Here is a 20,110-nt window from a genome sequence, read left to right on the forward strand (position 1 = left end):
CGGAAGGTTTTTTGAGAAAGAAAGCTACCATCGTCATATGCTTTGGTTTGAGAGGAGCTGTTGATTTGGCACTCTCCTTATCGTTTAAAGTAAGTTGTTTTCTGCTAAGTTTGCAATTCATGTGGCTTCATGGATCATCTACTCTTGAAGTTTGGATACAAAATAATTTTTACTTAGGTTACTGATATGTCTCGAAATGATTTAGTATAAAATGTTTGTTGTTTTCATTTTGTTTCTTAGTATGATATGAGTCAGTAATGATTTTGAATATGGAAGACACCCAATAATTTCGCAGCTTTTGACCCTTTATAACCCCAAATTATAGGAAATGAATACACCGTAGCTTGCTTTAGGCGCGATTAATAATAAATATCGTGACTATGGGTACGGTTCCCGTGACATGGTCATGATACATAAACTCGGGTGTGCATTTATATGACCCAAATCCAACTCTCAACAATGTTAGATAAAATATGTCGGGGACCGCGGGTGCATTTATGTGACGTGGTTCAAGACGTATTTTAAATAATGTTGAAGTCTTCCTAAAAAAAATAATTAAATAAAAGTGGTTATAAAGTTAAAATTGCACCATAGGCTAAAACATGTACTAAAATCAAGTAAATAGGTCGATTATAACAGTTGAGCGACCGTGTTAGAACCACGGAATCTGGGAATGCCTAACACCTTCTCCCGGGTTAACAGAATTCCTTACCCGAATTTCTGTGTTCGCGGACTGTAATACAGAGTCAATCTTTTCCTCGATTCGGGATTTAAACCGGTGACTTGGGACACCATAAAATTATCCCAAGTGACGACTCTGAATTTTTTTTAAAATAAAATAATCCCGTTTTGATTGTCACTTAAATTGGAAAAACTCCCTTATACCCTTGCGGGTGTAGGTAGTGAAAAAGGAGGTGTGACACTGTGTCATTTTCCTTATTTCGGACTTTTTTTACTTTTAGTCCGCGCCAGAAATTATTTATATTTGGTAGTCAAAAAAGTGCATAAAATTTGTATAATTTTTGTATATAACATACAGAATGTATATATATACATTCTGTTGCTGTCAGAACTTTCCCACATGAAAAATTATGACGATTGCCATGTTTCGTGGCAATTTTATAATTTTGACACTTTTAGTGCAAACGAATAAGTTCCTCTCCACCCTTTGACATATATAGAAAGCGCATTGCATTATAAATTTGTTGTGCGAATCATTGGATGAAACAAGAGAGTGGTCAAATTTGCCCACAAAATTGCACCGGTAGTCCCCTAAGGGATTGGTCTTTAAATATTGTCACGATTTTTAACTTTGTTATAAAATAAGACCTCTTCCCCAAGAATACCATAATTTTTAAATATTGGAAGATTTAAATTCTTAATCTGAGAATGATCTTAATCATCAATATGGGGTTCCAACTTAAGAGTAATTTAAACCATGGTCAAAAGTGGATGTGTACTCATTCTTGTTGGAGCTTGGTTAGAGGCAAAGGTAAATATGAGATAATTTGTTAACGACGAGGGTATGGATGAATTTAAGGTATAATGGAGTGTGAATTTAACAATTTCGGATAGTATAGATGTAAAATTAAACATTTTTCCATGAAACAATACACGTTTCTCAATTCGTTTGTGCAAAAGGGAAACTTCAACTAGCTAGCCAAATGACTAGATGTCGAAGGTAAAAGAATTTTTAAGAAATTTTGCAGTAGAGTGTACCGAGGTGGTGTTAATGTTCGTCAATATGGTAAAGGGAAGGGATCCATTATGGCTCGTTGTGGTTCTAATTGTTTCCTTAGGATAATAAGTTATGATAGCTAACAACAGGGGGCAGGAGGAGGTTTTGCAACTATTGTTAACCAAATATAAAAGCGATTAGTATGTGAGTAATTAGTAAAGGAATTTTTACATTCCTATGCCATATATGAAACTATATTACCCTTAATGTTAAAGGTTTGATATAATTACATTTAGTATACCTAATTACCGATTATATACCACAACAACAACAACAACCCAGTATAATCCCATAAGTGGGGTCTGGGGAGGATAATATGTACGCAGACCTTACCCCTACTCCGAGGGCAGAGAGGCTGTTTCCAGGAGACCCTCGGCTCAACACAGCGATAAGAGACGATATATTAGTATTATCAATAGACTCATAATAAAATAACATAAAATAACATAGCATAACATAAAATAAAAATAACAGCAATATAAGAAATATAGGAAGTACGAAAAAGATGGAAGATATAATAATATCCAGCAGATAAAGCCCTGCATCAGTAGCTGACCAGTGGCATCCTAAGACTAACTCCTAACTGGCTAGTCTCACTATAGTGCGCTGTAAAAATACTCACAACTTTCCCCTAGCCTACAACCTTAATGCTCGACCTCCACAATTCCCTGTCAAGGGCCATGTCCTCAGTAATCCTAAGTCGCGTCATGTCCTGCCTGATCACCTCTCCCCAATACTTCTTAGGTCTCCCTCTACCTCTCCTCGTTCCCACCACAGCCAGTCGTTCACACCTCCTCACCGGTGCCTCAGTGCTCCTCCTCTGAATGTGCCCGAACCATCTGAGTCTTGCTTCCCGCATCTTATCCTCCATGGGGGCCACGCCCACCTTCTCTCGAATATCTCCATTCCTAATCTTATCCATCCTTGTATGCCCGCACATCCACCTCAACATCCTCATCTCTGCTACTTTCATCTTCTGGATGTGTGAGTTCTTAACCGGCCAACACTCGGTCCCATACAACATGGCAGGCCTAACCACTGCTCTATAAAACTTACCTTTTAGTAACGTTGGCACTTTCTTGTCACACAGGACTCCCGACGCTAACCTCCACTTCATCCACCCCACCCCTATACGGTGTGTGACATCCTCGTCGATCTCCCCGATCCCCTGAATAACTGACCCAAGGTACTTGAAACTACTCCTCTTAGGAATGACTTGAGAGTCAAGCCTCACTTACACTCCCGTTTCCGTCGGCTCGGCCCCAAATTTGCACTCGAGGTATTCCGTCTTTGTCCTGCTCAACCTGAAGCCTTTAAACTCAAGGGCTTGTCTCCAAACCTCTAGCCTCTCATTGACGCCGCCTCGTGTCTCATCAATTAGAACTATGTCATCAGCAAATAGCATGCACCATAGCACATCTCCTTGAATATGATGAGTTAGTGCATCCATCACCAGGGCAAATAGGAAAGGGCTGAACGCAGACCCTTGGTATAACCCCGTAACAACCGAAAAGTGCTCGGAGTCGCCTCCTACTGTCCTAACCCGAGTCTTAGCTCCATCATACATGTCTTTAATTACCCTAATGTAGGCCGGCGGGACCCCTTTAACCTCTAAGCAGCTCCATAAGACCTCCCTAGGAACTCTGTCGTACGCTTTCTCTAGATCAATAAACACCATGTGGAGATCCTTCTTCTTATCCATGTATTGTTCCACCATCCTCCTAATAAGGTGGATAGCTTCTGTGGTAGATCGCCCCGGCATGAACCCGAACTGGTTGTCTAAAATAGACACCGTCTTTCGCACTCTCATTTCTACCACTCTCTCCCAGACTTTCATGGTATGACTCAGTAATTTGATACCCCTATAGTTGTTACAGCTCTGGATATCGCCTTTGTTTTTATACAACGGAACCATTGTACTCCACCTCCACTCTTCATGCATCCTATTTGTCTTGAATATAACATTAAACAACCCAGTAAGTCATTCCAAGCCTGCTCTTCCCAAACACCTCCAAAGTTCAACCGGAATTTCGTCTGGCCCGGTAGCTCTGCCCCTTCTCATATTACGCATTGCCTCCATGACCTCATCAACCTCAATGTCCCTACAATAACTTAATTCATGGGGACTGTCGACATTCCTCAATTCACCTAGTAAAATATCTTGATCCCCTTCTTCATTTAGGAGTTTATGAAAGTAGGTCTGACATCTCCTCTTAATCTGGTCATCCCCCATCAAAACTTTGTCGTCATCATCTTTTATGCACCTCACTTGGTCCAGATCCTGAGCCGTCCTCTCTCTCACCTTAGCGATTCGGAATAACTTCTTCTCCCCGTCTTTGTTCCCTAGTTCCTCATACAGACGAGCAAAAGCCGTCGTCTTAGCCTCCGTTACTGCCATCTTCGCCTCCTTCCTAGCTACCTTATACCTCTCATTGTTCGCTCTCTTCTCCTCCTCACCAGTGCTCCTTATTAACCGTAGGTAAGCCGCCTTCTTTGCTTCCACTTTACCTTGGACAACTACATTCCACCACCAGTCTCCTTTGTGGCCACCGGTGCGGCCCGAAGATGTCCCTAACACCTCTCTCACCGCCTTCCTTATATAGTTCTCCATCGTTGACCACATAGTGTTTGCGTCCCCACTACTTCTCCAAGCTCCCATTGCCGATAACCTTCCTTCCAAATCCTGAGCTTTATCCTTAGTCAAAGCGCCCCACATAATCCTCGGGCGTCCTCGTATGGACCTTTTCTTCCTCTTTATCCTAATACCAATGTCCATCACCAAAAGCCTATATTGCGTCGCAAGGGTCTCTCCTGGGATAACTTTGCAATCCTTGCATAACCTTCTGTCTCATCCCCTGAGGATGAAATAGTCAATCTGAGTCTTCGCCACCGAACTTTGGTAAGTAACCAAGTGCTCCTCCCGCTTCGGAAAACATGAGTTCGCAATCACTAGATTGAATGCCTTGGCAAAGTCCAACAGCGAAGTGCCTCCTTCGTTCCGCTCCCCGAAACCAAAGCCGCCATGCACCTCAGTATAACCATCTGCCGACAACCCAATATGACTATTGAAATCTCCTCCTATGAATAACCTCTCGGAAGGCGGAATACTACGAACGACGTCATCCAACCCCTCCCAAAAGCGCCTTTTAATCTCCTCATCCAAGCCCGCTTGCGGCGCGTACGCACTAATGACATTTAAAGTACAGTCACTCACCACCAATTTAATAGTCATTAGTCTATCATTCACCTGCCTAACCTCTACCACCCACTCTCTAAGATGGCTATCTACCAGGATACCCACTCCATTCTTACCTCTCCGGACTCCAGAGTACCACAACTTATACCCATCCGCATTTTTCGCCCTCGATCCAACCCACCTAGTCTCCTGGACACATGCTATATTAATCTTCCTCTTCTGAAGGATCTTTTCCAACTCTATAGACTTACTCGTTAGTGAACCTATGTTCCATGACCCGATTCTCAACTTATAGGCTCATTTGCCCCCTTTACCTCCCCTACCTCCCGCCCCACCCTCTAACCCCAACCCCACACTCTGCCCTACCCGAGGACATACCCTTAATCTATCATCCCAAACTGCAGCCACTACACCTACTACAATCTAAAGAAGACTCGCTAGTGCACAACGGACAACGAATCAAACTAGAAGGAAACAAGTGACTACTAGTACACTAGTAGAATGATTGAATTGAACTATTGTGAATTAAAGTAACATCAATTTAGCTAACACCAAAAGAGAACAGGAGGTACCAAATCCTGAGAACCAAACTTGTGTTTATTTGCTGTACTCGATGTAGTTGTACGCTCACACACCGCTTCCCACCACCCTTTGCTGACGCCTCTCCAGGTTGCTCTCCTTTGCTAGTGCTCGTTCGCCCAACTTGTCTCCAACACTTCGAGAATTTTCCTGAAAACACCGAAAAACCACAACCCAAAAACCAAAAAGAGGGCAGTCACCGCTACCACTGGTGTAGCCTTGACAGTAGTAGGAGAAATGTGGGGAGAAAGCAAAGAACTACACAAAATTCACCAAGTTCTACCGTGGTACAACAAAATGAACAGATCAAAACTATACCCTCAAGAAAAATAAATCAAATCCGGAATCTGAAAATAAATCAAATCTAGAAAGAACAAAAGGAAAATAAGTGAGAAATTATTTTAAAAAATGTACTATACCTGAAGAAACAAATTGATTTTGAGTGCAACCCAAATATCAAAATTCGATTTTGAGCAAAACCAAAAAACCAAAATTCGATTTTGAGCAAAACCCAGCTAACAATTTCGATTATTGAGCAAAACCAAGATAACAAATTCGAGATTGAGCAAAACCCAGATGAGAAAATTCAATGTTGAGCAAAACCCAGATAACAGAAATTCGATTTTGAGCCAAACCCAGATGCCAAAATTCGATTTTGAGCAAAACCCAGATAATAAAATGCTTACCCAGATATATACCATTAGTGGTTTTTAAGGGTATTAATTACACTCCTAATTTAATGGTACCGTATATTCCTTCTAATACCCCCCCCCCCCCACGTTTCTCTCTCCAATGCCCACACCTTCACCTACGTTCCCCTCCCACACCCACGATTTCTGTATCAAAATCCCATTATTTCTTCTATAGCCAAGGCTTTGAATTCGAATTTGGGTTTTCAAAAGACATTGTTTGTTTGGATGTTGTTGCAAAGAATTGAGAATTCTCTCTATGTCTCTCTCTATCTTGCAATCCTAAATTTCAGTAATATAAGAGGAAAGGAAAAGAGAGCAACAATTCCACCATTGACAGCCATTAAAAGCTTTGAAGCTTTGAATTCTAATTTGGGTTTTCAAAAATCATTATTTGTTTGGATTGAGTGTTGTTGTAAATAATTGGGAATATGGTTTGGAGTTTATATCTCAATTTTGAGGGGTTTTGGTGGAGATTAGACTTGGTTTTTGCTGAATTTCAGATTGAAACAAGAAGAAGAAGAAGAAGAAGAAGAAGAAGAAGAAGAAGAAGAAGAAGAAGAAGAAGAAGAAGAAGAAGACATGACATTATATTGCAGAAATTGTAGATAAATTGTAGAAAAATTGTAGACTGTTGTTTATTTATTTTTGAGCTTTGTGTTTTTGTGTTAAAAGTTTTGACGGGAGCTTGTTATTCCACTTCGTCTGTTTTGGAGCTAACTTGTGCAGAGGAGAAGATGTTTTTTAAGTTATATATATTGCTATACCTTTAAATTCAAGAAAGTATGGTTGTATTGTATTTAATGTGAATTTGTAGAATAGGTTGAATGTGAGGAATGAGTCAAATAAGACTCACAATGGCTTGTTTTCTACATTTAATCTACAACAAAACTACATATCATTTGAAAAATTAATATGAAAATACAGAATTTCAATGTTTCTACGAATTATCTACAAAATTTCTTAGGAAGATCTATCCCTTCATCATGTTTTTTTGGATTTCATATTTAGCATAACAATTTCGTAAGGAGTAACAAGAGCATATAGGAGAATCACAGAAATTGTAGCATAATCGGGATTTTCAACATAATACAAATAATATACAATTTATCGACGAAATAAATACAAACTGGGTACATTGAATTTTAATATCCCAATTCTCATTCAATTGTAGCATAATTGGGATTTTCGGCATAATTGCGTTTTTTGCAGAAGATTTTTAGAAAGTTTAGTCGTTTTTTATTTGTGAAAACATAAAACAAAGCATCTACAATCAGAATACAAATAATCTATAATTTATCTACAAACTGGGTACATTGAATTTTAATATCCCAATTCCTATTCAATTGTAGCATAATTGAAATTTTTGACATAATTGCGTTTTTCAGAAGATTTGTAGAAGTTTTAGTCGTTTTTTATTTGTGAAAAAAGAAAATAAAGCATTTACAATCAGAATACAAATAATCTACAAATTATCTACAAAATATCTACAAACTGGGTACATATTTGGACTCGACATGATTTCCCTGAAATGTATGTTTCACATTTTTGATACATATTTTTGTCCAAAATAGTACTAAATCATCCACTTAAATACAATTTTTATACAATGTTGTTCAACTTTCATACAATAGGTAAATGAATAAAAGAAAAATAAATAAACAACAGTCTACAATTTTTCTACAATTTATCTACAAATTTTCTACAATTTCTGCAATATAATGTATGTCATGTCTTCTTCTTCTTCTTCTTCTTCTTCTTCTTCTTCTTCTTCTTCTTCTTCTTCTTCTTCTTCTTCAAGTTTCAATCTGAAATTCAGTCAAAACCAAGTCTAATCTTCACCAACACCCCTCAAAATTGAGATATAAACTCCAAACCATATTCTCAATTATTTACAACAACACCCAATCCAAACAAATAATGATTTTTGAAAACCCAAATTAGAATTCAAAGCTTCAAAGTTTTTTAATGGCTGTCAATGGTGGAATTGCTGCTCTCTTTTGCACAAAACGCAATTATGAATATGCCTGATTATGTCGAAATACGCAAATTTTCTGCAAATTCTCATAAAACAGAGTGTATACAAATCTTCTGTGTTATTCGACATAATTGCGTTATTCGACAAATTCGCATAAAATAGAGTGTATCACGTAGATTCGCATACAGAGTGTATCGCAAAAACAGAGTATGGAAAATTTGAAACGAAGCCGATGATAATTATGAATGTGCTTGATTTGCGTTGTGGAAGATCTGGAAGAATATTTAATTCCCCAATTTTAGCGCGCCTAAATAAGGAATCTCACAGCTACAATAATTCTTTATTTAATGCATTATCTATATTTTGTAAAAATACTATTAGCATGAAGGGTAATATGCAAATTATGAACATATTTGGTAATATAATTTCTTATATGGTACAGGAATAGAAAATTTCCCATTAGTAAACCATAGTTCTACCTCCAATAACCAAAAGATCAGAATTCAAACATGATGGGCCACAACTCAATTTCTTTTTAGAAAGTAGCAATACCTCGAATTCTTTTTTGTACTATCATGATGGAACAGACTTTTTCTCGGGAATATTTATCATGAAACAAGAATAGCAGCATTTTTTTTTTTAATATAAAGGCACCAAACAATTGTCTTAGACCTCTTTACTCGATCAAACTATCATCCACTTCACTAAGCAAAGTGACACAAAACGAAAGATAACATAAATTGTTGTATTTGCTACAAGATTATTGGTGCTTGCAACAAAGCAATAACTATTTTATCAAAGAGGAAAATTAGTCACAAAGTAGGACATTAATAAAATATATAACACAATTTTATGTAAAATACACGTGGTTGTTTTCGTACATACCCCAAATGCAAATAAATTTGCACTATTTTCCCCTTCATTTTTCGACATACACCGATGACCCATAACAACAACAACAACGGCCCAGTATAATCTCACAAGTGGGGTCTGGGGAAAGTACGCACACCTTACCCCTACCCGAGAAACAAAGAGGTTGTTTTCAGAAGACCCTCGGCTCAAGAAAGCAACAAGAGACGATATATTAGTATCATTAATAGACTCATAATAAAATAACAACAATATAAGAAATACTAAATAGATGGATAATCAGTAGCATCCTAAGACTAACTCCCGGCTAGTCTCACTCTAGTGCGCCGTAGAAATATTCACAACTTGCCCTGACCTACAACTTCTCGACCTCCGCAATTCCCCGCCAAGGGCCATATAAATCAATAAATACTCTTGGGAAAAACAAATTAATATATACCATAGCGGTTAATTAACCGCTCTGCCATGTTTGAAGAATGAAGTTTTGGGGTCTCTGATTCTCATCCATTCAATTGAAATTGCATTTGGTCACCCTGGACTTGTACCGTGTGCATGTTCAGTTGTGCGTATGATATTCATGTCTCCACGAATTGAAGTTGCAGTTGCTTTGATCTTGTCCCTGCTTTTACTATCAGCATCTGTTGTGTCCTTCGCATATTCCCACACGTTTTCAGGTATGTCTAAATTATGTGCGTGATTTTGTTAAAAAAGTTGATGTGGGACAAAGGAATGCGACAATTTTGCAACGCTTCAAATCCGCATCCTTTGAAGAAAACATGAAAGATGTTGCAACGCTTATTTTGAAAGATTATCAAGCATACATCTTTCAGAAGAAGTCAATCTGCTGGTTGAACTCTATATATTCTGAAAGATTAAATTTTTAAGTGAATTGAATTCACTGTGCAAATCTAGCCTGTAACCTTGACGAAATGCCAATGCCTCTTGGCTCTTTTTGGCAAAAGCACTTGAAATAGAGTACTAACTTTTCGACATATATTGACCAACTTCATGCCTATTGACCACGGGTTCGAGTGTGGAAGCACCCACTAATGCTTGTATTAGGGTAGGTTGTGTGCATCACCCCTTGGGTGCGGCCCTTCGCCGGATCGTGCATGAACGAGGGATGCTTTATGCACCGGGCTGCCCCTTTTTATTGACCAACTTCATGCCCCAATGATATAGAATTGATGTGTTGTTCTCCTACTTCTGTATGTAATTTGTTCATGAATACATTTTCAATACCAACTTATGTAAATTAAAATTGGTTCGGTAATATATACCTGCTTACAGGATTTCTTTGAATCTATTTATCTTCCTGATCCTGGACAGTAAGCGTATGCTGGGATTTTTACTTTGTTTTCTGTCCTTTTTGTCATTTGACCTTGCTGTTGAATTTTAGCCTCATTTTCCACTTTGTAATCTTAGATGCAATAAACATAGTTCGCAAAGAATGCTTGAAATTGTTCAACCTCTTAAAGTCTTTTGAATTTTTACATTTGTTTTGTTCAGGTCAAGAATCTTTCAAGAAAGCTGCATATAGGCTCAGCAAGCCGCTGATCAGTGATGATGGGAAGGTTTATGTGTGTTCAGAAAAGAACTTTTTTGCCTTTGAAAGCAATGGTTCCATCGCGTGGACGTTATCTCTCAATTACAAATGCAGCCCTAATATAGCTCCAGTTCTAGGGGAATCAAGAAAGGTAAGATTTTAGGCTTAATCACTTCAGTTAAGCTTACCTTATATGCTGCATGGGATTTACTTCTAAAACTGACTTCTTTTGTTCACGGAAAGTTTCTTGCTATTCAAAAATGATAAATTTGTGAGCATTTATATCTGTGGTTCTAGCTCCATATACCTCTACTTTCATATTTTTATCAGAAACTCTACTTTTCGGTAGCTTCTCTATAGACTTCCAGGAAAAATCTCATATCAGAATTTTTTATAGGAACATGAGCAGAGAAGCCACAGCCCATAATAACATTCATATGATCTTAACAAGCTAGGTCCTTGATAAAATGGTGGACGACTCTGGAATCTGTTATCTCGGATAGCCTACACAAACAGGTGGATACTTTTTATAGGCTCAGTCTACATCAATCAGAATGAACATGAAAGAGATAGGAGTGTACTAGAAACTGGAAAGTAAAATCTAATAGATGATTGAGAACTAGATAGAGAATTCTGTTATTGCAGAAGCTAAGATTTACAGGGAAGTATAAGAAAAAATTCTATAGTCGGTAGTCCTAAGAAACTAAACGAAGATTTTATATGATTTGGCATGAATATTTTTTGAGTGATGTTGGTGATTACAACTAGTCCTAATTTTATTCTCAAAATGAATTAGTGAATATAATAGTGAATATATAAAATGCTTTTATGGGGTGAGCATGAATCGTGTGACTTTTTAGTTTGCTGAGGCTTTTTGCGTTCACCTGAAATAGGTTTCCTATCAAAAATGTTGAAGTTTGAAATTCTGAAAGGTATAATTATTCTGATCTAACCTTTAACTGTGTGTTTCTTCCTTCCGGGGACAAGGCAAAGAGTGAAATTCATGCCTCTAAGTTTCAACGTTCCTGCAATTGTGGAATTGTTAACATAAGAGTTGTCAATGTTTATCTGACAATGTGGAAATCACAAGCCAGCTTCTTAATGTTGTGGACTCATTAGTTTGTCAATGTTCTAGTGCTGCTCTTTCAAATGTAACGAACTTTGCCCATATTTAAATAGGCTAATTTTCTTTATAAGGCAGTTTTAATGAGATTTTTTTGGTAACCGCATGTCAAATTTCTCATTTAGTGTTTTGGTACAAGTTCTAAATCCTGCAAAACTTATACCAAAAGGGGCAGCCTTAGTCCCTACCAAGTTTGATATAAGAGCTTGACATCTTGTTTCATCTATTAATTGGTATTATTTCTTGTAGTATTTTGTTTGGTTATAATTTTGCAAGCTACTTTTGGTAGATATATGTGGTTGCAGAAGACAGAGTGCTGAAGATCAACCCTTTGAATGTTGGAAGTTCTGAAACAGCTGTAGAATTGTTCTTTGGTACAGAATCTGAAAGACCGGGGGAGATTATTGGCCTTGCAGTAAGTATGTCCACTTCCAGTGTACTTATCAATGTCAAAAACAGGGGTCTCTTTTCATACCGTTTGCATGGAAAACTGCACTGGAGTGCTGGCCCGGTACTTTATCAACGTGGATATCGTCAAGGTTGTAGGAAAAACATCACTGAGTGTTATTTTTCCACGGTTCCTGTGTTCGATCACTGTGAAGCTAGTATATATGTAAGCTTTTCTGTTCCCGACTTCAGTAAACATTTATCTAGATTTTGGATTTCCACTATTTGTAATGTATTACTGTTTCCATGTGCGCATGAAGTGAGTTTTAGTAACAGAAAAAGGTGCAGCCACTGATGCATTTCCTTTATATCCATCTAAGGCAGTTATTTTCTCTGCTTATACAATGGAGTTGTGTGCTCTTTAAACTTGTCCTTTGTATAAAGCTTTATCTTGCATGTACTTAATATATCCCAATTCAACCGTTCTTTCTCCAACTGCAGATCTCAAATAATCAAGGAGAAATTTATGCTCTGTCAACTCGTAGTCCACATTTCAAATGGATCCAAGATTTCAGTTCATTTGGCAATACACTGACCATGACATCCGGCAATAATGGTCTGTTGTATGTTACTGTAGCACCTAGAGCTCTGGTACTAGCAGTTGATGTTTCCAGGGGAAGCATTTTGTGGCAAACAAGTATTGGACCGCTAAGTACAGTCGATTATGTCCCCTCTGTTGATTCTAATGGTAGCATTTTTCGTTACCTTTGATGCTCAGAACTTACTTAAACTAAGCAAATTTTTATTGTAATTTGGATTATAGACTCTTAAATAAATTTATCTGACATGAACTTGTTATTGTATCAGCCCTTCCAACTTATTCATTTTTTTTCAAACTCAATTCCAGGTTGGATATCTATTGGTTCATTGGACGGTTACCTCTATTCATTTTCGCCAGAAGGAGTTCTCAGAAAATTGCCTAAAGTGCTTAACATGGATTCTGTAATCCAAGTTAGTCCTGTTCTTGATTGCTCAGGATATGCAATCTATGTTTCTCAGACAGAGATCGAAGGAAAGATTACTCGGATAATTGGAGATTACACTTACATCTCAGCGATGAAACCAATGGGCGTTATCTTCACACTGATTAGTCCAGCTACTGGGACCATATTTTGGTCTGAACAATATCCTGGTAACTACCCCGCTCTTTTCCCTAGGCCCGAAAATCTGTTTGGCCGTATCAACAACATCAGTAGTTTAACGACTTATCTGCAGCACCCTAACCTCCATTATTTACTATTGCATCAGGCCAATTCTCCTCGGAGTTTTTGAGAAGTGACCTGCAATATTTTCTTCTGGATGAAAGTGTCCTCCTTGCTTTTTTTGCAGCTTCAAGTGAGTATCTTCACAATTACGAATGCGCTGTCTTTACATTGGATACATGAATGTCTCAACAGGACTCAAAAATTTGATATCGATGAATAAAACAAACTTCCATTTCTTTTGCATTTGAAGAGGGTGATGCAGTCATCAAGAAGAACTTGAGCAGTGCTTCAATTTTAGTAGTTCAAGCAAACAAAATGAGCTTTTCTTTCTTGAATTTAGCTTTTTCTTCTATACAGTTCATAAAATCCCACTTCCTGAATAAGTGTAGAATCTAAAGGCATCACTCTGCAACTCATTTATGCTTAATGAATACTTATATAATAGAGATGGATTACTCCTGCAGGTATTGGGAATCCGCTACCATGTCGAAGCTCACGTAAATATTCTATACCTTTTAATAATTCTCTTATATTGCAGCTAGACAATATCATATTGATTCATTATTCTTTTGCATCAGGTCAGAAGTTTGCATTAAGCTGCTCACAGATTAAGCCTAAGAATTTCAGCATCTACATAGGTAACATCTTACATATTTTTGTAGTGATGTTGTTAACCAATCAAGATTCCAACTACCTAACTTCTTTTTCTTCAGGTAATAAGAAGACAATTTTGCTGTTTCTGATCTTGGAATCTATCATATTGATAGTACTAGCAGTACTAGTAAGATTTTGCTGCATGTTTTGGAAGAAAAAGAAGCTTCAAAATCAAGATCTTGGGAAATTCTTAGATAAAAGAGTAAGCCGAGATACATTCCGACTCTCTATTCACCTTTTTGACTTTCTCTTGTATGAAAAATGGTATTTAAACCGGAAGAGACATTTTAAGGGATTCGGCTCCCTCTTGATTATTCTTTCCAACAAAATCTTTCAGCACTACATTCAGTTTGTTTCTATCCTTTATTTTTAGGTAAGAGATCCATATTTACTCCTCTACTGTACGAAATAATCTTAATTTTACCTTCTATATACGTTGGAGCCATTCATACTCTTGTTGTCCAGCAAATCCTCTCGTATTTGACCTTGACCTTAATGGAGCTCGGCTCCAGTCTAAAGTTACCTACCTCTAATATACTTCATGTTGGAGTTGCATTAGGGTCAAGGATAAATATGAGACGATTTGCTAAATGCAAGGAGTATGAATAGACCCAAAGTGTATAACGGAGAGTAAACTTTAAGATGCTTCGCATGGTAAAAGGTATTTTTGACTCTTTTCCCTTTCTTTTATTCTGTTACTCCGTGTTCTACCAAAACACTGAAAACTGAACTCATCTTTTGTCTTTTTGGTCCATGTTTCAGCGATCACTTCGACTTCAGAAGAAAGCTTTTGATAGATCAATCACAGAGCTTCAACAAAAGACCGCTGAGGAAGCAATAGCCAATGAGGTGCTGGAAAAGCTAGGCAATCTAGTTAAGGAAAGGGAAGGCATACAGAGGAAGCTCTCAACATCATATAGTCTAGGAAGGGACCAAACTGGTTCTCATTCAACATCCCTTCTTCCATTGTCCGATAGGAAAATACGGAGCTTTTCATTTCAAGGCGCGAAGAAAGAGAGTGTTACTTTGTTTCATACAGTTAGTGATACTTCTTCTGAAACTAGCTGGAGTGAGAGGGAGCACTCCGACATGCATATCTCTGAAGATGAAGAGGAAACAGACGATGCAAAGTCACCTACAGAAATATTTAGTTCTAGTGATAATGAGATTTACAAGGAAGAATTTCATGCTAGTCCATCTTGCTTAGCTTCCAGTTCGAAAGTGTTTACGAATACATCAATCCTGGAACAACTGGTTGATGAAATAGAGGAAATGAAGCCGAGTGATCAAAAGGACTCCATCAATCATCCCCTGCAGAACCGCAGCATAAGCATAAGGAAGAGGAATTCATATTCAAGTAGCTAGGTATTGCATATGTGTCTAGTTCTTCGACTGTGCCTTTGTCCAATATCAATCCACGACTGACCTTGAACTGGCCAAAATGCTTTCTGTTTGAACGATATTCTACAATTGCATAAGCTTTGGTCTCGATCGATTATACTTTTGGTTAACTGGGTACGTTCCGATAGCAGCATAAGCACGTAAAGAAAAAAGTAGCTACCTCGGGAAAGGGATGAGAGTAGCCTTTTCTCTCTGCATTCCCTTTTCTTTCACTCTATTTATGAAGGAATGGAAGAGGGGGTGTAAATGTAGCTTAGCAGAAAACTTTGTTAGTGCCATCACCAAGTTGATGTAGTATGGTCCAGTCAGCTGCTAGTATATGTATATAGTTGAATTATACTAAATTGGAAACTCACTGTTACTTATGCTTGTATTTTGTGGATTCATCTTGGTGGTTGGATCTATTCAGTGACATATGCAGTATTTTACACAAGCAATATCAGTATATTGTCACAATTCGGCTTGTAAAGTTTGCCAGTACCTCCAATGGTAGAATCTATTCGGCCTGTCTTATATATATGATATTTTTCAGACAAATACATTTACACAGGCATATATAAAGTAAATTTTTTTTTTTTGCGAAGCAGTATTGGATGACTTTTTTTACTAAAAGGTATTTCTGCCACTGGATTCCATCCTACTCACGAATGGAGATATGTTTTTTCCATGACAACTGACTTCTGACATGGTAAAGGTAACATGAAATGCAAAAGAAATCATTTTCAGCATATTGGATTCTTGGCAAAAAAAAAAAAAAAAAAAAAAAATTGAAAAAACAACCATAAGCACGATGGTGCTACCAGGAAAATCCTTTTCTAACACAGTATGCGTGATATGTTATGTTACTTAAACATATTTAAATGTTTTAGTTCAGTCAGTTCACAGTACTTCTCCAATTTTTATTTTTTATTTTTAAATATTTGAGGAATGAATGTCGTCTTCTGGTTTCATTTTTGCGGTTCTTCTGAAAACTGAGGTTTTAGTAAAAGAATGATTATTCTCCAAAGCTACACGCTAACACAAAGAACTGATGCTAAAACCCCCTGAAAGCTGAAAGGTTTGAAGGCAGAGGTGGAAAAGGACAATTATAGACCGGGGCGGCCCCTCTATAAAACAAGTAAAACAACCGCTTTAGGTTCCATATTTGTGGGGGACATTTTTTGTTACAGCTAATAGACTATGTATAAGTTTAAAAAAGAGTTCTATAAAGTGAAAACGTTTGATTTCTTTCTTTAACAAATATAGAGAAGAAGGATTTGCAACTGCTATGATTTCTACCAAGGAAATTGCACTTAAAATGAATATCGAACCTGAATTTCGTAAGAAACGTGTGATATATAGGAAGTAACAATTTGATGCGAATGTTAATAATGAAATCTCAAAATATTTTGAAGAGTCATGTAGAGTTGATTATTTTTATACATAATAGACAAGGTTATTTATTCACTTCAAAATAGATTTGAACAATTCGAAGTATATGAAAATATTTTTGGTTCTCTATTTGGCAGTAAAGACTAAGATCACTAGACGTTGGAAATTTGAAAAAAATATTGCCTTAATATTGAATGTTCCTTAAAGCATAATAATCAATTCGATATTGATGATTTAGATTTATTTTCTGAATTAAAAGTATTAAGGAAATAGTACAATTAGAAGATAACAATGTAATTGATACACTTAATCAAATAAATAAAAAAATTAATTTTTTTCCAAATGCCTAAATTGCTTATGGAATAATGTTCATAACTCATGTTACCGTTGCTTCAGCGGAAAGAAGTTTTCAAAATTAAAATTGATAAAATCTTACCTAAGAACAACAATGTCACAAGAAAGATTAAATGGATTAGCTATATTGTCAATTGAGAAATACTTATTAGGAGTTATTGATTATAAGAAAATTATTAATAACTTTGTATCTAAGAAAAGCTAAAAAAATATACTTCAAATAAATAATACTAAAAAATTAAAAATAAGGGCATCTCCAAGGGTGCACTATTTTTTACACCAAATCTAAATTTGGTGTAAAATTTGGTGTTTTTTTGCTCCAATGGAACACCAAATCTTGCACCATTATAGTGCGTGAATAGTGTCACACCAATTTTGGTGCGACACTATTCATCTACACCAAATTTGATTTATTATTATTTTATTTATTTTTTTATTTTTTTGCACTTTTAATTTATCATATATTGTATGTATAATTAATTTTTATTCTTTGATACGTGGGGGAGTATGGTGTATGCAGGAGAGAGGACTTTGATCTAAATTGTGAATTAATTTCAAGACTTTACCTTTATACACTCAGGACTTTGCACCAAAGAAAAAAAACTAAATTGTCGAGTCACCAATAAATATTTTCAGATAATCATGGGACTTAAAACTTGAAAATAATTAGGTTACCTGGTATGTAAAGGTAATATAGTTGTGTAAAAATTGGGAAAATATCAGCTACGTCCATTTATAAGTAGTTTATTACAAAAATTGGTCAATTCATAAAAAAATATTAATGCTAGCTATATGCTATCAATATTAGCCAATTAGTTATTTGTAGCCAAAAAAGGTCATTTTTTGCTTTTTTTAGTGGGTGTTATTAGAATAGATTGGGTACATCTTAAGGAGCTTGAATCTCAGCTTAAGGATGATTTGGTGGAGTTTTGAGGTGGTTTGAATTGAAAATTCGAAGTAGAAGATGAACGTTGAAAAAATGATGTGTATCACACTGTGAATCATTTGTGTATCACATATGTATAATATTTGTATCAAATGTGTATCACAAGTATATACATATATACATGTGTGTGAGATACATGCGTGATACATGTTTGTGTCACGACTCAAAATCCCTTCGAAGGAGTCGTGATGGCACCTAGTCTCTAAACTAGGTAAGCCTAACATTTACAGAAATAACATTGATATTCACTAACTTCAAATTAGATAACTCTGAATAATTACAATTTCCAAAACCGGTGGTACAAGTCATAAGCCTTTCTAAGAGCAGTTATACAAAATAAATACGTCACTGTTCCAGAACAAAAAGGAACCAATGAAATAAACATAAACGAAGGTGACTCCGAGGCCTGCGAACGCAGCAGCAGGTTTACCCTGAGTCCCCACCGCGATGATCCGCACAGATACTACCAATCAAATACCTAGATCTGTACAAAAAATATATATAGAAGTATAGTATGAGCACACCACAGTGGTGCCCATATGATGACCCAAAAGGTCATCACTTGTTTTAAAAGTGAATTCTGCGTTCCGAGGCCTTAAAAACCTCTTTTGGCATCACCTCAATTTGCGTGCGCAGTCCGGGCGCATAGCCGGAAAGCCATTTTGTGAAAATCTATGAAAAATGATAAATTTTGACTATAAAATAAATTAATTTGACTTCGGTCAATATTTTAAAAAATAGACCCGGACCCGTGATTTGACGGTCCCGGAGGGTCCATAGGAAAATATGGGACTTGGGCGTATGCCCGGAATCGAATTCCGAGGTCCCAAGCCCGAGAAACGAATTTTTAAAGAAAATTATTTTCCGAAATTATTTATGAGTTTTAGAAATGAATTGTGATTAAAACTTGATGGTATCGGATCCGTATTTTGGTTCCGGTGCCCGGTACAAGTCTTATATATGATTTAAGATAAGTTTGTGGAATTTGGTAGGAAACGGAGTTAAAACGACGTGAATCGGATCGTTTTTTAGGAAATTGGAAATTTGAAGTTCTTAGGAAAATTTCATGATTTTGATGCTAAATTCATAGTTGTTGATGTTATTTTAGTAATTTGAATGCACGAGCGAGTCCGTATAAAGTTTTTAGGTTGGTGTGCATGTTTGGTTTGGAGCTCCGAGGGCTCGGGTGAGTTTTAGATAGGCCACGGGGTGTATTCTAGATTTGGAAAAATTGCAGATTTTCAGCTGTGGCATTGCAGGCCTGCAGGCTTCGCAATGCGAGAGGCATGTCGCAAATGCGAAAGAGGCCCAGGCCAGCCTATCCTCGCAATTGCGTTTCACGCCCCAAAAACTGAGGGGCGTGACCGGCGCTCGACCGGGTAGCCCCCAACCAAGCGGACCTAGGTGCCTTTCCTATTCCACGTGATACCCTGCGTTTCCATTACCCATTAACCAAGTGAAATAGCCATTTATAAATTTAAACACATTCTTATGAGATTTACATAACATACATAGTTACTTAGCGTGGTTTACAAGTTATACTGCCCAAAATACATAAGTACATAACCCACATTTCCTGTCTACGGAGCCTCTAGAGATACAAAAGAGTGTTACAATACTTGCCGGTAACAAGGCTCCGGCTATACCTTACGCAAATACCAAAATAAAATTTTCGGGAGGATAAGCGGCATAAGCCACGCAGGGCCCCGAGAGAAAAGGGGCTCACCACTTCAGCTGACGGGAGGTGAAGGAGTGCTACTGTCGGTGGGTTGGAGTACCTGTTATGGAACCACCTACAATCATAACACGAATGTAGCGCCCCCGGCAAAAGGGACGTCAGTACATTTGAATTGTACTGGTATGTATGAACAAACTTTACCCCAAGTAAAATCAAGAAATACACAGATAACAAACAGTAATAGAATCAACAATCAAATGCACATGAAAAGAACAACCAAAGCCAAACAAACTCCACAATCTCTCTTTTTCCCCTTTCAACATTATTTCATCACA

The 20,110-nt window shown here is 37.1% G+C and overlaps 1 protein-coding gene across 2 annotated transcripts; it reads left to right on the forward strand.

The window, feature by feature from the left end:
• The first annotated feature begins 9,371 nt into the window (after nt 1–9,371).
• LOC107778683 (protein GAMETE EXPRESSED 3-like) lies at nt 9,372–15,856 on the forward strand. 2 transcript variants are annotated; one of them, XM_016598971.2, is made up of 10 exons: nt 9,372–9,724; nt 10,560–10,747; nt 12,009–12,332; nt 12,608–12,854; nt 13,014–13,298; nt 13,415–13,501; nt 13,836–13,868; nt 13,950–14,009; nt 14,085–14,227; nt 14,788–15,856. In XM_016598971.2, the coding sequence occupies exons 1-10, from the start codon at nt 9,619–9,621 to the stop codon at nt 15,388–15,390; spliced, it is 2,076 nt and encodes a 691-aa protein (XP_016454457.1). In that variant the 5' UTR covers nt 9,372–9,618; the 3' UTR covers nt 15,391–15,856. The 2 variants fall into 2 exon arrangements, with proteins under 2 accessions (XP_016454457.1, XP_016454458.1); XM_016598972.2 differs by having other exon boundaries at nt 9,483–9,724; nt 12,608–12,818.
• The last annotated feature ends 4,254 nt before the right edge of the window (nt 15,857–20,110 follow it).

The sequence above is a fragment of the Nicotiana tabacum genome, chromosome 22 (genome assembly GCF_000715075.1).
Source record: "Nicotiana tabacum cultivar K326 chromosome 22, ASM71507v2, whole genome shotgun sequence".
NCBI lineage: Eukaryota > Viridiplantae > Streptophyta > Magnoliopsida > Solanales > Solanaceae > Nicotiana > Nicotiana tabacum.

Bases quoted from the DNA above. Each gene is read 5' to 3' on its own strand.
- LOC107778683 (XM_016598971.2), top strand. From the start codon at position 9,619: ATGATATTCATGTCTCCACGAATTGAAGTTGCAGTTGCTTTGATCTTG. The intron at 9,725-10,559 runs GTATGTCTAAAT...TGTTTTGTTCAG, and splicing joins ATATTCCCACACGTTTTCAG to GTCAAGAATCTTTCAAGAAA. The intron at 13,502-13,835 runs GTGAGTATCTTC...TTACTCCTGCAG, and splicing joins TGCTTTTTTTGCAGCTTCAA to GTATTGGGAATCCGCTACCA.